The sequence below is a fragment of the Papio anubis genome, chromosome 12, assembly GCF_008728515.1.
Source record: "Papio anubis isolate 15944 chromosome 12, Panubis1.0, whole genome shotgun sequence".
Taxonomy (NCBI): domain Eukaryota; kingdom Metazoa; phylum Chordata; class Mammalia; order Primates; family Cercopithecidae; genus Papio; species Papio anubis.
Genome location: NC_044987.1, coordinates 62,350,727 through 62,365,969, shown reverse-complemented (window position 1 = coordinate 62,365,969; position 15,243 = coordinate 62,350,727). Strand labels below are relative to the sequence as shown.

The window sequence follows — 15,243 nt, the reverse complement described above, 5'->3', positions numbered from 1 at the left end:
GGGAGGAGAGGAACAGAGACAGGTGAGGAGGCCGATCAGGAAAAAGAGGGAGGGGAGATTAGATGGTGATGAAGGAGAAGGAGGGAATGATGGGGAACAGGAAGGCAGAGAGAAAGACAGGGATGGGAGAGACAGAAGGAAAAGAACAAAGGGGAGTGAAACAATAAAGGTTGCGGGAAGGAGATAGGAAAGACATACGTTAAGAGAACGAGGTGAGAGGGAACTGGGGCCCACAAGGCTACCAGGCTCCCTAACTCCATCTTCCCTACCTCCTCTGAGGCAGAGTGGGTGAACCCTCTGCCATACCCTGGGCAGTGTGGGAAGGGTGGGCAGGGGCAGGCAAGGGGTGTCTCACCTGCTGCAAATCAGAGAACGGGATGGGCTCACTGGCCAGCACTTGGTGGGGCTGGCTGGTAAGAGACGGCAGCGGTGGCAGCTTCTTCCAATGGGTCAGGCTGCTGCTCAGCACAGCCAAGCGGGTGCTGACCGAGAGAGGGGGTGGGGGTACGCAGTTAAGCCACAGTCTGCCCTGCCCAGCCCAAGTAAGCCTCATCCCCTCAGGCCAGAGAAGCAGGGTGCTGAGGGGGGTATCTGGGAGGGAAGGTCTCAGCTCATCACAGACTCACTCTAGGCCCACCTCCCTTGGCCTCAATGCCCTCGAGAGTGTCACAGGGTAAACAGGGCTGACATGAATATTTACTGAAGCACTCAAGTGATCTGTGGTCAGTCTCCAGGGCTGCACCAAATGAGAAGCTTGGACTAGGGGCCAGGCTCCGAAGCTGGAACAGTGATGGAGGGTAGGAGCCCAAGTAGCCTGAGGGACCCACGCTGGCCAGGTGCTCACCTGTACTGCCTGGCACGGTCCATGTACTCATGCTGCTCCATGCCCTGTGAGTCTGCAGCAGATACATCAATGATGTTGCTTTGGGGAGAAGAGACAGAGATGACATGACAGGTGCTTTTGAGAAGGACAAACAGGATTCAGTGCCAGGTACCAACTCCAGGGTTATCTGACTCCAGTTTCCCTCCTGCCTACTGGAGCAGGGCTGGACATGGAGGCACCTCTCTCCAGTGACCTTATCCCATCCCCCATGTCCTGAGCCTCGCTCCTTCTATCCTGGCCTTTAATATGGATAGAGGAGCTCTGACCCAGGCCTGGTCCTCTGACATTTACCTGGCTGTCTTGGCAAGGATGGAAGAGAGTAGGGCCTGCTCATCAGTGCGAGCGGAAGGCAGGCTGTGGTAGTTGGGCTCGGCTCCATTGAGAGCTTTGGTAGGGGGGCTGCTAGGGTCCAGCAGCAGCTTCCGTTCCTCTCGGTCCTAGAAGTGGTCATGGGAGAGAAGTCAGCCCCAGGACCCTTAGATCCTGCCTTTCATGGGTGCTACCCTCAGCCCAGCTCTGACCTTAAACACCAAAAATATTTCTATAAGGAATATCCAAAGTGCCCAGCTTTATGGAATGCCAGATAAGACTCAGTTCCTGCCTATCCTTGGGAGCTCAGCTGACTTGGTGTTCTAGGATAAACGAGAGTGGAGCCAGGCAGTCCTAGAGGCCCTGAAAAAAGGGACAGAGGCACAAAGCAGATAGTCAGCAACAGCCCTGGAGCTTAAAAAACATTCTAGGACCTGGCAGAGAAAGGATACTAGAGGCTGGAAGACAGAGGAGCTGAGACATGGCAAAGCAATGGGAGCTAAAGGGGAAACCAGTGCAAGTCAGGAGCCCAAGAACAGCCCTCCTCATCCCCCAGGACCAGGCCCTCCCCAGCAAAGCTGTTTCCTTCCAAGATGGAAGCCCTGGTGAGTCCAGACAAGGCCCTAGGCCCCAAGGGAAAGCAAGCCCAACCTCTCCATGGCCATTTCTCAAATTATGTCAGGGCAGGAATCCCAGCCCAGCTCTGGGTCACACAGTACAAGTGTGTTCCCTTCTTGAAGGCAGGTCCCTAGGAAGGTGTTCACCCTCTTGTGCTCTGGTGCTCTTTTTCAGAATCAAACTGAGTGTACGAGGTGTATCCTGATCTGAGCAGTAGAGCTGTACCCGTGTGTGGTGATTCATACTGGGAATCCCAACACTTTGGGAGCCCAAAGCAGGAGGATTGCTTGAGTCCAGGAGTTTGAGACCAGCCCGGGCAACAAAGCAAGAGCTTGTCTCTACCAAAAAAAAAAAAAATTAGCTGGACTTGGTAGTGTGAGCCCTGCAGTCCCAGCTACTTGGGAGGCTGAAGTGCGAGGACTGTATGAACCCAGGGTTTGAGGCTGCAGTGAGCTAGGATTGTGCCACTGTACTCCAGCCTGGGCAAGAGAGCAAGACCCCATCTCAAAACAAACAACAATGGAGCTATTCCCGCCCTTGCTAAACCACCTGAGTAGCCCATGTAAATTTTCAGCAGCCCTGTTACTGCTGGCCTATGCTGATAATCACAACCCCTGAACTAACGTAAGACCAAACCAAGCTTCCTCACTGGTTTGGTCTTACTACTTGTCCTGTTTCAGTCCCCTGTTCTATCTACTGTAATATTTCTGGATTTGACCCTGCCTTGAGTCCATCAGCTGCAAATCCTTGATTGCTGTTATCAGTGGTAAATTGGAAAAACAGACCTGCTGGGTATCTATCCAACCCATAAAGAGCAAGAGTGCCCTGGACAAAGCCAAGGATGGGCCCAGGGGGACATCCTGGCTAATGCTGACTCACCAACCTTCAGTGTCAGACTCCTCAATGCTCCCCTCCAGGCCTGTCTCAGTTCCTCAGTCTTTCCTGCTGCAGGCTCCAGCTCCCCTGCCCACAACTCCACAACTCTCCTTGTAGAGGGCTACTTCCTCCTGCCCTGCTTAGGGAGGCCCAGCCTTTTCACCTTACTCTTCTTTCTCAAGCCTAGGTTGCCCAAGTGTCCTCAGGCAATTTGATCCAGTTCCCAGCAGCAAAAGACAGAAGCTGTGGGCTTTGCCCCATTACCTCTATAAACTCCCAGACACCCTTCTTCCCTAAAACACAGGCTCAGTATTAAAGAGCTAAAAAGACAAAATGTTTGCCAAAGATAAAACTATGTATTTCTAAGGAAAGCTGGCTCCATAATGAGGCCCAAGTTAGCTTCCTATGTGTCTGTCCTTCTCCCAGCTCCACTTCAGACAGATCTTCCTGCAGGACAGGGTAGTCTCTTCCCTATCAGGGGTTCTTCAAGAAGAAGGTTGGCTGATCACTTCTCAGCCTTCAGCTAAGATCAAGGGAGGAACAAGGTTGTTTTCTTGAAACCTAGACTTAAAGAAGAGGCCATGCTACCCCCTTCAGAGTAGACAAGTATCACCCCACTCCCGAAGTGCGAGTGGAGCATGGGTTAGGTTTGTCACATCAAGGTTTGTCTCTGCGTCAGTGTAACCCAAGAGGCAGGGTTTCACTGTCTACCTTAGCACAGACATAGCACCCTGCCCATGACTGGCCACCTGGTCTAGGGGCATAGATGAGACTGCTTGGTCCCATGGATAAAGTACATGGCTTGGCATCAGAACACCCGGGCATTAGCACTTCTCAGCTTGGCCAAATCACTTAGCTTCTCTGAACTTTTTCCTCACCTTTAAATAGACATAACCCACACTAATATGACAGATGTCTGGCGAGAGTCAAATTAGATAACTATCAAGGCCCTTTGTAAACTGTAATGTGTTGTACATTTTTTATTGTGATAAAGAGACAGAGATGAGAGTGGGAGAAGAGCCTGCCCAAGAACTGAAAGAGGGACTCTGGGAGGTGGATGGTTACGGCTCTTGCTACGTGAGGCCTCAAATCACCCAGCAGTGATTAAACACCTTCTCTGGGTGTTAGGAACAGAAAGGAGAGCCCACCAAGGAGAAGGTAGAGATTCAGGAGAGCAGCAGGCCCAGCTCTCCCTTCCAAGTAGAAGCTGGTATCCTTTCTCATAAGGCATTAATCCTTCTTGACTCATTCCCTGCAAGAGTCCACACTATGCTTTAAGGGACAATTTTCCACTAGGCCACAGCTCTCCCAGTAGGCAGGGTTATTGTTGTCTCTTTCTCAAAAAGGTGGAGGTGAAGTGAGAGGTATTAGGCATGACACATGCCTAACACAGAGCAAAGGAAATATGTGTTCACTGGGTGTATGAAGAATTGAGAACCAGAAGCGACCCTTGCTTCCCATACAAATGACATTTTCTTTTTTTTTTTTTTTTTTTTTTTTTTTTGAGGCAGTCTCCTCTATCTCAGGCTGGAGTGCAGTGGCGGATCTCAGCTCACTGCAAGCTCGCCTCCCGAGTCCACGCCATTCTCCTGCCTCAGCCTCCCAGGAGATAGCTGGGACTACAGAGCCGCCACCTCACCCGGCTAGTTTTTTTTGTATTTTTAGTAGGGCAGGGGTTTCACAGTGTTAGCCAGGATGGTCTCGATCTCCTGACCTCATGATCCACCCGTCTCGGCCTCCCAAAGTGCTGGGATTACAGGCTTCAGCCACCGCGCCCGGCCACAAATGACATTTTCCTAAGCTTAAGCCCTTAATCCAAAATACGTTCACTGAAGAAATAACTACTTCCCAAGTACCAGTGATATAATCTATTTTTGTGACCATCTCCCCTATTAGACTGTGAGCTACTTGAAACCTTTCTACTTTCTCAGGTCTACTATATGTTCAAATGTAGAATCCAGGGTTAGAGACGATCAAAAAAGGAGAGTGGACAGCAACTTGTAACTTCATCCTTGAATGTCAGGCCAGGCGGGGCAGGGATTAGAATGTGGAGAGAAGTGAGAATGCACTAAGAGGAAGAGGGAGAATTTAAAACTGTACAGGTCTCCCCAGCCTAAGCCTTTCGTCAGAGGGATCAGATCTACAGCCAAATTCTCAGAACAGGCATGTCTCCAGCTAAAGGAACCCTCAGGCCCCAGGCAGACTGCACTGAGGCAAGCCAAACTCAGAACCAAATGAACTTCCCGCTCCATTTCTCTTTTACCACAATCTAGTCAAAGCTAAACCCTCTTTGTTGCTTCCCAGACAATTTCCCCCATGTCCCGATGTCCTCACTGTATCCATTAAATCCTTCATTGGCCAACTCAAAGGCCACCAACTTCCAGAATCGTCCTCTGGCCCTAAACTAGCAGCGACCTTCCTTCTGCAACCCCAGGGACTAAGACGATACATGAATTCCTGATTCATCGCAGGACAGCCTAACTCAGGGCCTCAGCTTACCCACCCCTGCAATGGATTCGCAAAGCCCACTAATACAGAGAAGACAGGAAGCTGGGAAGGGAGTATTTCCCGGGGACCTAGACTGAGGATCCTTGAATCTGGAAAGTTTTGAAGGTAGGAGCAAACGGAAGTGGTGGGAGCGAGCCGGACAGGCGGCTGCCTGTACACCCCGAGGCGGGGACCGCGTAGAAAGCTGGGGCTTTAACTGGGGTAGGAGTCCGGCTTGGCGTCTCCTGTGTAATCTGTCCCCTCCAGGCCTCCGTATTCAGTGAGCCCTGCAGTCCGGCTGCCCGTTCTCCGCAGATTTCTTTCTGGGGCCCCAAGCCCCAGGGTCTTAGCCCTCATTCCCGAGCCCCGCCTGCCGCGGCCGCACCTGGTCCGAGTCCTCGTTCTCGCTGCTGTAGCAGCACCCCATGGCCGGGGTCAGGCCGGGCGCTCAGGCCGCGCCGAGGAGGGACGGCGTCCGTCAGGAGCCCTTCCGGTCACATGACCCGCAACTGCCTCCCGCAGGCAACCACCCGCCGCCACCCCCCGTATCCCTTCTCCCGGAGCCGCTGGGCCGCCTCAGGCAATACCCCGGCTTCCGGTCCCGCCCGCTAGCGCGTGATCGTTGTCAACCAATGGGAAGGCGTAACCGGACACGCAGGCAAGTGAAGCGAGGAAAGGGAGGGGCGGATCACATGACTTCATCTTTCCAGTGTCTAAACTGGCAGTAGTGGCCGTCGTGAATTGTGTTATGCGTTCTCGTGGCCACTAGGCCACTTCTCTGGGCCATTGAGCGAACTCATACCAAATGCCCTTGTATGCCCTCGTGATATACTCTTCTAAATGCCATGCGAGGGGCGAGTGGGATCCAGGCCTGACGCTCCTAGATCGTACAGCCTGGGTGCACACACAGAGGATCCAGATGACCGGTACCCAGTAGGGGAACAGAGGGTGTATCGCCCAGCTGGGCTGGGGGTGAATACACGGAGGGTGTATTCTGCACCTGGGCTGGGGATCTGCGACTTACAGGAAGAAGGGACCTTATACTACCTTCACATGCTGACGCGGAGCGGAGATAAATCCTGGTGGAGGAGATAGAAGTCACCTCACTGACCTCTCTGCCTTCAGGCTTTTATCTTTAATTCTGCCTTTTTTTTTACAGGACCCATAGTAAATCTAACGCACAAAGCTGACCATCAGTTCTCTTTTCCTAAACGCCCCTCCTCCCCCATGTCTTCCCTTGGGCCCTGAACACAGGTCCAAGTCCGTCCAAAATTGTATAGTGATCCATTTGTTGTTCATGCGCGTGTGATTCCGCGTGTGTGAAATGCGCCCACCCTCAAATCTTGTTTTGGCACATTACCCATCTGACATATCAAAGTCACGCAGAGCCTGACACCTCTCTCTCACTGCATGTTCTGAGGTGAGGGGTGAGGGGGTGGAGGGGTGAGCAATCTGTTTCACTGGACGTAGAGAAATGATGTTTCCTGATTGATCTACTGGACTTTGCGCATGCAGCCTGGTCTGCCTACTGTATTCGAGACTCAGTACAATGTCCTCCTGATTACCTTCTCTGACCCCATTCTCTGGACATGTCCAGCTCTCTATGCTTAATCCTCATCCAGTGTTAATTCATGCATTTATTAACAAATATTTGCTGAGCGTCTACTATGTGCCACACACTGTTATATCTGGATATGCATCAGTTCACAAAACAGCCAAAGTCCCTGTAGTCGTGGAACATCCAATAGTGATCACACTATATTCTATGTTCCTGGGTCAGTCTCACCTACCAAACTTGGGAGTTCCTAGAGCACAATGACAGGTTCTGACTCTTACCTGTGGCCCAAGGCATGGCCTTGCTTACAAAAAACTTGCGTATCAATGAGTACATTACAGTCACCCCATCACCTTGGCTCACCCCATGCCCCATCTCCTGATCCAAGGGATCGCAGAAGTCGCCAGATCTCGTACCTCTTATAACCCCTCAAATCAAGACCCTGAGGTTCTGTAAATCTTTTGAGGTTCCTGAAGGGTAGGAGGCAGCTTAAGCTCATCCCTGGGGCTGGTAACTTGAACTGCAGGTCTCAGGTGACAGCAGCCACCTCAGCATGAATAATTGAAAGCCAGTCCAGCCTCCTGCTCAGAGTTATCCCCCACAGCAGGCCCTGGACTCCCTCAACCTGTCCTGTGCTCTGGTCTTGCCTAAGCAGGAGCCTCCAGCCCAGGTAAGCAGGGCCCTGGATTGTGGGTTCCCAAGCACACCAGTTCAAGCCCACCGCATCACTCATCTATTCACACCCATCCATACACTCTTTCATTTTTACTCCCCGCCACCACCAGGGGCCTTGCAAGAAGGCCTGCAAGGAGGTCAGATCTGGATGAGGAAGAGAATGGCCCAGGACATGGGAGGAGGGGCCCATTCCCCATAGGCCTCTGGAGAGAAGAGCTGAGTAGAGGGAATATGTGTGCTGTGTGTTATGTGTATGTACACATTTGTGAAGGGAATTCTAAGACAGCACAGGAGAAGAAGGGAATACAGCGGAGAGGAGATAGGGCTGGAGAATTATTACAGAATCAAAGACTCCTCCTATCCGCAGGGAAGAGCAGGCAGAGGGAGGGTCCTGGGATGGGAAAGAGGACATCTCACCCTAACACCCTATGGAGTATTTTGATTGCCTTTTACTGAGGCAGGGCACAGTGATGGTGAAGGTGTTTTTGACTGCAAACCTATGCTCTTTTGCTACACAGCAGTGGTCAGAGGAGTCCAAGCAGGCAGAGGGTAGGGGTGGGGGAAGATATCCCAGAGGGGAACTAGTGAAAGGGGTCCTGAAGAAGGGGTGACTTCAGGGATAAAGAGAAACAAGTCAGGGGAACAATGTGAAGATGGAACCAGGGGTTGGGACTGGGAAGAGGTGATTTGGGGCTGGGTGCTGAAAGTAGACAGTATGGAGTCCTTGAAAGTACACAGGCTTGGAATCATACTAACCTGGATTCAAATCCCAGTTCTGCTGTGTGACTCTGGACAAAAGCCTTAGCCTTTCTGAGCCATGGTTTGTAAAACATAAGGATAATTGCTACTGGCAAAGGCTACACAAATAGTTAAATTGTGGGTGTGGGTTTCCCTCCCTCCACCCCAGGACCCAGGTAGGGACCATGTCCCCTGCCATTGCACTGGCCTTCCTGCCACTGGTGGTAACATTGCTGGTGCGGTACCGGCACTACTTCCGATTGCTGGTGGGCACGGTCTTGCTGCGAAGCCTCCGAGACTGCCTGTCAGGGCTGCGGATCGAGGAGCGGGCCTTCAGCTACGTGCTCACCCATGCCCTGCCCGGTGACCCCGGTCACATCCTCACCACCCTGGACCACTGGAGCAGCCACTGCGAGTACTTGAGCCATATGGGGCCTGTCAAAGGTCAGTGTTCCCTAGCCTTCTGCTCCAAGAAGTACCCCCAAGGCAGTGAAGGAATATTTGGGATCTGTTGCTGCTTTACTGGGTGAATAGGGCAGGTTCTTGATCCTCTTTTAGGGCCTCTTTTTTTTTCTCATCTGGAAAAGGGGAGCTTGGACTAAGTCATTTATTCAGCAAACATTTATTGCCACCTCTTTTGTATTAGGAATGTGCTAGGTGCCAGGGAGAGGGGGTAGAGGCCACAGAGATGAACTAGCCATAAATGCTGGCCTCAAAGGAAGCATAATACACAGTGGAATAACCATCTCAGCAGATAACCCATAGCTTTGTAATTATCTGTCTCCACATCTTTCTTCTCCACCATGGAGGCTTCCACATACCATTTAGGGTAGCTGTCTGCCTGGATTTATCTCAATCCCAACATAAATGCTTTTAGGGTCTTATTTAAGAAATTCGGCTGTGTGGTGGTTCGCGCCTGTAATCCCAGCACTTTGAGAGGCCAAAGTGGGCAGACTGCCTGAGCTCAGGAGTTTGAGACCGGCTTGGGCAACATGGCAAAAACCCATCTCTACAAAAAATGCAAAAATTACCTGGGCATGGTGGCACACACCTGTGGTCCCAGCTACTTTGGAGGCTGAGGTGGGAGGACTGCTTGAGCCCAGGAGGCTGAGACTGCAGTGAGCCGTGATTGTGCCACTGCACTCTCCAGCATGGGTGACAGAGCAAGACCCTGTCTCAAAAAAAAAAAAAAAAAAAAAAAGGAAAGAAATTCAGAAATTCACTGGCTGAATTTCTGGTGGCTCACTGGCTGAGGCACTGGTGGCTCGTGCCTGTAATCCCAGCACTTTGGGAGACCGAGGCAGGAGGATCACTTGAGCCCAGGAGTTCGAGACTAGCCTGGGCAACAAAGCGAGACCCCTGTTTGTACAAAAAATTTAAAAATTAGCCGGGTGTGGTGGTGAGTAACTGTGGTCCCAGCTACTAGGCAGGCTGAGGTGGGAGGATTGCCTGAGCCTGGGTGGTCAAGGCTGCAGTGAGCCATGATCACGCTACTGCACTCCAGCCTGGGCAACACAGCAAGACCTGGTCTCATAAATAAATAAATAAATAAATAGAAGTTCGTCCAATTCCAAGATCAGAAATATATTCAATGAGCAATAAAAGGGGAATGAAACTACAAATTCTAACAGAGACCTTTCATAAATCTCAAAGATAGGGTGGTTGTTTCTGCCTGGGACCTCATGGAGAAAGAGCAACATTTGAACTGAATCTGGAAGTTTTGAGTTGGCCAGGCAGATGGAGATGGGGGTGGGAATGGCAAAGCCAGCCACATATACACATGTGGCATGAAGGAATGAGACAGCATGATGGATTCTGGGTACAGTTGTTTGGGATGGCTGTGATACAGGCCATAGGTGGGAAGTACTGAGAGATGAACCTGGGAGGTAGAATAGGATCAGGTCCAAGGTCCTGAATGCCAGGCTGAGGATCCCAAGTTCAATCCCAAAGGCCTTCAGCTCACAGGAGCCAAGGAGTAATAAGGTCAGATTGGTTGGAAAGATTCCAGGGCTGGTGTGAAGACTACACTGTAGGAGACGGGGACCAGGAGGGCAGTTGGGGCTATGGTACAGGAGACAGATGAGACCCCAACTGGTTGGGAGCTGCAGTGAGGCAGGTGAGCATTTGAGATATCTTTCTATCAGGGGCCCTGCATTCGTCTCCCATGTCTTCTGCAACAGCCATCTCCCCACATAGGTCAGATCCTGATGCGGCTGGTGGAGGAGAAGGCCCCTGCCTGTGTGCTGGAATTGGGAACGTACTGTGGATACTCTACCCTGCTTATTGCCCAAGCCCTGCCCCCTGGGGGTCGCCTTCTTACTGTGGAGCGGGACCCACGCACAGCAGCAGTGGCTGAAAAACTCATCCGCCTGGCCGGCTTTGATGAGCACATGGTCAGTCTCCCATCTCCCCAACCCAGATTTCTGTCACCCCAGGCCTTGCCCTAGCCAGACATCCCTTGTGAGGGACTCCCATCTAAGGAGAAGGAAGCACCTCCACTCTGGGGACTGTGATGCTGGATGATGTGTCCTCGTGTCCCAAGTCATCTGCACATTATTTTCTGCCGGATGACAAAAGAAACAGCTAAGAGGAAGGCCTCTGGAACCCAGCAAATTTGGGTCCAGCTCTTACTCTGCCTCTTGTTAGCTATGTGACCTTTAGCAAAGCATGCATCCTCTGAACCTCAGCTTCTTCACAGGCAGAATGGAAATCACAATACTGATCCTGACTTCTTAGGTTCTGAGGTCAGAGGAAATGTGAGAACACTCATGGGGAGCTAAGCCAGGACCTGGCATGAAGTAAGCCAGATCCTGGTGGGGTCTTCACTGGGAGAACAATTCCCCCCACCCTCACCTCCAGCTCCCCCTATCCTCACAGGTGGAGCTCATCGTGGGCAGCTCAGAGGAGGTGATCCCGTGCCTACGCACCCAGTATCAGCTGAGTCAGGCAGACCTGGTGCTCCTGATACACCGGCCACGATATTACCTGAGGGACCTGCAGCTGCTGGAGGCCCATGCCCTACTGCCAGCAGGTGGCACTGTGCTGGCTGACCATGTGCTCTTCCCTGGTGCACCCCGCTTCTTGCAGTATGCTAAGAGCTGTGGCCGCTACCGTTGCCGCCTCTACCACACTGGCCTTCCAGACTTCCCTGCTATCAAGGATGGCATAGCTCAGCTCACCTATGCTGGACCAGGCTGAGGTCCAGGCCCAGCGGTACTTACTGATGCCCACACCCACCCCCACCCCCACCCAAGCAGGGACCTCAGAATCTGCTCCCTTTCCTGTTTGGGGCCTTGACACATGCTGGGCTCAGGGCTAGGGAGTCTCTCTTCCCACCTCTGACCCCTTTCAGCCTCTACACTGACCTCAAGTGTCAAGTTCTATCAGGCTGCTTGGTCTCACTAGGCCCCCTCTTTCCAGGGAGAACCATGGACTGACAGCATTCTTGCTGAGCTCCTGACCCATCTCTGTCACTGATTTGCTGAGTGACTCCAAGGGAATCCCTGCCTTGCTCTGAGATTTAATCTTCTCTCTTAACATGAAGGAAGCTGGATGGGAGAGCTCCAGGGACCTCCCAGTTCTCGGCCTCAGAAAGCCTCCCATCCTCAGCCCATGCCATTCAGGGTGGGATCAGAGGAAGTGGCAGACAGTGAGTTAGAGGCCCTGCAGGAATAGCTGGATGCAAGCTGGGCCAGAGAAAATGGCACAGAACCCTGGACCCAGGGCCAGGCATGCCCTGGCCTTCCCTAACCCTGGCCCACTTAGCCAATTAGGTGTGGCTGATGTCCCTTGAGTGCCCTCTCCCCAAAGCCCAAAAGAAGATGCTAGACTCCTCTGGGCCCCACCAACAAAGAGGGAATAGACATGGGGGGAAAATCACTCCTTTGTCTTTATTAAAGAAACTTAGAAAGAGACCAGACCTGCCAATCAAGGGGTGAGGTACTGGCCAGGAAGGTGGAGTGGGGCTCAGGCCCTGGGGATTTCAAGTGCAGATCGATGGCCTGGGAGGGGCCAAGGAGACCAGATCCTGGCAGCAGCTGAGGAGGTGCCCAAGGGCACTTTCAGGCACTGGGGCCATCAGCTGGTTCTGTGGGCAGGGGTTGGGGGTTGGGATGCAGGGTAGTTTGGGCTGGCCTGGAATCTCTCTGAGGCCACCCTGCCTTGTCTACCTAGATCATCCACTGGTCCTGATCCTGTTCGTTGCCTTCCATGTCCACCTGGAGAGGAGGCTGGGTGTGGGTGGGGAGGGGCCTCAGCCAGCCTCAGCCCCAGATCCTGTCCCTGGCTGGATCCAGGGTTTCTGTACCCTTTGGCCATCAACTGGGTCAGAAGCAGGGGCCCAGGAAGAGAGGCCCTCCCCCATACCCCCTGCCTACCTCATTGACCTCTCCGTCATCAGGCGACTCATTGTAGTCATTCATCTCGTCCATGTCCTGCATGTCCTCATCATCCTCTGAGTCCTCTTCACTATCCTCATCGTCTTCATCATCCTCTTCTTCCTCGTCATCATAGTGCTGGTGGGCAGGACAGAGCCTGTAAGCCCTACAGGCCTGCGTGGATCAGTTCAAGAACTGACCCACTCGAACCTCTCTCTAGGGCCAATGAATGACCCCCCACCCCAACCCTCCCTCCTTGAGTCTAGCAGGCTGGTGCATGTTCTGCAGGACCTTAATGCTAGGCCCAATGCCCAACCCTTCTATCTCTCGTTTTTGCCCTTCACCCAGATCTGAGAACCACAACTGCTCTGGGTGAGAGGCAGGACATTCAGAATTAGAGCAGAGCCTCGGTCCACTGTGGCCCCCCCACAGGCCCCACCTGCTAGAGCCACTCACCTCTGAGGCTGGCTTGCCAATAGGAACCAGGTTGTTGTCTTTCTCTGCGATGCTTTGGAGCTGTGGGCAAAGGCACAGACGAAAAAGGCCAGAGCCCAAGTAGGGCAGGTCAGGGGCATGGGACTGGCCCATTCTGCCCAGAAGACGAGCCACACGTGTGGGGGAGAAGCCTCCTCCCAGTTCTCAGGGAGATTCAATCCCTTTCTTGTCATCTGCCATTTATGAACTTGATCTAAATACTTAAACTCTCTGAGCCTTGGTTTTTTCATATAATTATGGTGAGGATGAAGTGAGAGACTTACCAGCCTAGAAAGCGTCATCTGCTAGATCCTCAATAGTCAAAATTATTTCCTGTGCTTTAGGGAAAAGAGCTTGGGCTGAGTGTCAGCAGCCTGGGCTCTAATCTGGCCCAGAAGTCACATGGTACCCCTGTAAATTAGGGTATGAAAAAATGAGAACCTTGGCTCCCTGGCTCCCAGCCTGATTATTCCCAGCTGAGGGCAAAAAGCTCTTCCTGGGCAGATTTCCAGAATAAAGCTGGGTCATGGCCCACTGAAGGGGGTCTCTGTCTGTGCTGGGGTCTCTGTCTGTGCTGTGCTAGCTGCTCACTCACCCAGGCCTGATGCTGCTGTTCCTGCTGCTGCAGCTCTGTCTCTTCCACACAGGGTCGATCCAGATTAAACCACAGTGTCTCAGTCACACGAGGGAAGAGTGAGGGGAACAAAGTGGACATGGCTCCTAGACTGAGGGAAAGGGTCAAGTGAATGTGTTTTGCTTAGTTTTCGTTTTTAATTTGGTTGTAATTTGATTTAGGTATAGGGTGGAAGACAGCAGGAAAGCAGCCCCTCCCACTAGGAATCAGATAGACCTGGCTTTGAGTCCTGGCTCCAACACTTACTAGCTGTTTGACCTTGGCTGAGTCACTTAACCTCTCTGGGCCTCAATGTCTTCATCTGTAAAATGGGGATAATAACAATTATATCACCGTCAAAGTTATTCTGATAATTAAGTAAATAATGGATAAATAAAGCTGTTTGCAGGTTGTTCAAGGAGGGAAGGGAATGGGAGTCAAGTGTAGGAATAGGAATCCAGAATGCAGACTGGCATTATGAAATTATACAAAATTAGAGGTAGCAGGGTTCTACTGAAATTATCCCTACCTCCTCCATACACTAAAACCTGCTTTTTGCACCTTTATGATGGCCCATGCCACACCCACCCCGTGTCAGAAATTTAGGACACTAACGACCGCTCATGAATCACAGCCAAATGTTGGGGTGGGGGGATTGTAGCATATGCAAGCAGGGCTTAGTAAGACATTCTAGGAGGCATGAATAAGTGGATAAATAAGTAGATGTAAGATTGAATGGATGAACTAACATTATAAGGGTACAATCAGCTTTGAGCGGCTGAGGGAGCCGACCAGGAGTGCTAGATAATCTTTATTAAACTGAGGACAGGCAAACTGAGGCCCAGCGACAGGCAGAGACTGGCTTTAGGTCATACAGTGAGTCGGGGCTTAGAACTCCTCCGTGAAAGGGATGAGCAGGAGAAAAGAATTGATGCTGGTCCTGCTTCTGTCCTAATTTATCTGACCGACCCAGGGCCAGCCGCTGCCCTTCCCTGTATCTCAGATTCCCAACCTGCGTAATTAGGTACGAGAGAAAACACCCTCATGTCCAAGAAGTACTGACAGGCCAGAGATCACAGCTCGGAAAGCCCAACCCACCGTCGCAAAGCCACCGCCCATTCTTTACTCATTACGGTAATGACCATGCAGTTGACCAACAGAAAGAAAGTAGGGCGGGACTCAAGACAGAAATTTGGCCTTATAGGGTTGCTAAACGCGAAAAAAGCGGGGCCTGGGTAGGGCCAATTAACTGAAAGAAATGCTGGGTGACAGGAAGTGACACCAATGAATGACGGACCTTGTGTGAGGGGTGGGGCTTAGTCTCGAGGAAGCGGCCAATGAACTGGAGCTCTTTAAGGGTTAAGGACTCTCAATATGGAGCTCCTGGGCAGTCGGGTCAAAGGAAATGGGTTTCTGTGGGAGAAGGAATGAAGGGGCAACGAGACGACGGCAGCCTTGTCTCTGTACTTACCGCGCCGGGAAGCTGCAGCCGGCGGCGACCCGGAAGCGCTTCACTCAGCCTGAGCGGAAGAACCCACCAGAATCCGGGACTCACCAAACGCATGCGTCCTTCGTCTCCTTTTGTTCCCTGCTCCCGCCCACTAAACCGGATGTGACGTTGCATACCTTAGTCACAGTG

General features: G+C 52.0%; 3 protein-coding genes and 1 pseudogene across 22 annotated transcripts in view; 2 read left to right on the top strand and 2 right to left on the bottom strand.

The window, feature by feature from the left end:
• The window catches only part of LAMTOR1 (late endosomal/lysosomal adaptor, MAPK and MTOR activator 1), a 6,406-nt gene extending 643 nt beyond the window's left edge, over positions 1 to 5,763 (bottom strand). Inside the window, exons 1-4 of the mRNA XM_009186833.3 lie at positions 5,559 to 5,763; positions 1,175 to 1,320; positions 845 to 922; positions 356 to 482 (exon numbers count right to left, since the gene is read on the bottom strand). Coding sequence (XP_009185097.1) covers positions 356 to 482; positions 845 to 922; positions 1,175 to 1,320; positions 5,559 to 5,600 — 393 coding nt within the window. The 5' untranslated portion in view covers positions 5,601 to 5,763. The remainder of the gene's footprint in view (positions 1 to 355; positions 483 to 844; positions 923 to 1,174; positions 1,321 to 5,558) is intronic.
• LRTOMT (leucine rich transmembrane and O-methyltransferase domain containing) overlaps positions 1 to 12,053 on the top strand; it is a 20,393-nt gene extending 8,340 nt beyond the window's left edge. The window contains 5 exon segments of one of the 3 annotated variants that reach the window (NM_001136142.2): positions 5,121 to 5,299; positions 7,333 to 7,398; positions 8,311 to 8,585; positions 10,338 to 10,534; positions 11,019 to 11,860. In NM_001136142.2, the coding sequence (NP_001129614.1) occupies positions 8,327 to 8,585; positions 10,338 to 10,534; positions 11,019 to 11,339 (777 nt within the window). In that variant the 5' untranslated portion in view covers positions 5,121 to 5,299; positions 7,333 to 7,398; positions 8,311 to 8,326 and the 3' untranslated portion in view covers positions 11,340 to 11,860. 3 annotated transcript variants of the gene reach the window in all.
• On the top strand, positions 6,456 to 6,543 carry LOC116269934 (annotated as a pseudogene).
• On the bottom strand, positions 8,748 to 15,243 carry ANAPC15 (anaphase promoting complex subunit 15). 18 transcript variants are annotated; one of them, XM_021926235.2, is made up of 6 exons: positions 15,076 to 15,215; positions 13,842 to 13,926; positions 13,587 to 13,716; positions 12,974 to 13,033; positions 12,518 to 12,655; positions 12,007 to 12,370 (listed from the first exon to the last, which is right to left on the bottom strand). In XM_021926235.2, exons 3-6 carry the CDS (start codon positions 13,704 to 13,706, stop codon positions 12,311 to 12,313), a joined length of 378 nt encoding a protein of 125 aa, XP_021781927.1. In that variant the 5' UTR covers positions 13,707 to 13,716; positions 13,842 to 13,926; positions 15,076 to 15,215; the 3' UTR covers positions 12,007 to 12,310. The 18 variants fall into 18 exon arrangements, with proteins under 18 accessions (XP_031509080.1, XP_021781927.1, XP_021781930.1 ...); XM_021926238.2 differs by having other exon boundaries at positions 13,587 to 13,711; XM_009186826.4 differs by having other exon boundaries at positions 13,872 to 13,926; positions 15,076 to 15,214.

Coding starts and splice junctions, on each gene's coding strand:
- ANAPC15 (XM_031653220.1), bottom strand. CDS start 15,228: ATGCAACGTCACATCCGGTTTAGTGGGCGGGAGCAGGGAACAAAAGGA. Junction 13,034..15,075: donor GGCTGCAGCTTCCCGGCGCG/GTAAGTACAGAG, acceptor CTTTGCCCACAG/CTCCAAAGCATCGCAGAGAA. Junction 10,021..12,517: donor ATGACGGAGAGGTCAATGAG/GTAGGCAGGGGG, acceptor TCTACCTCCCAG/GTTCATCTCTCAGTACTTCC.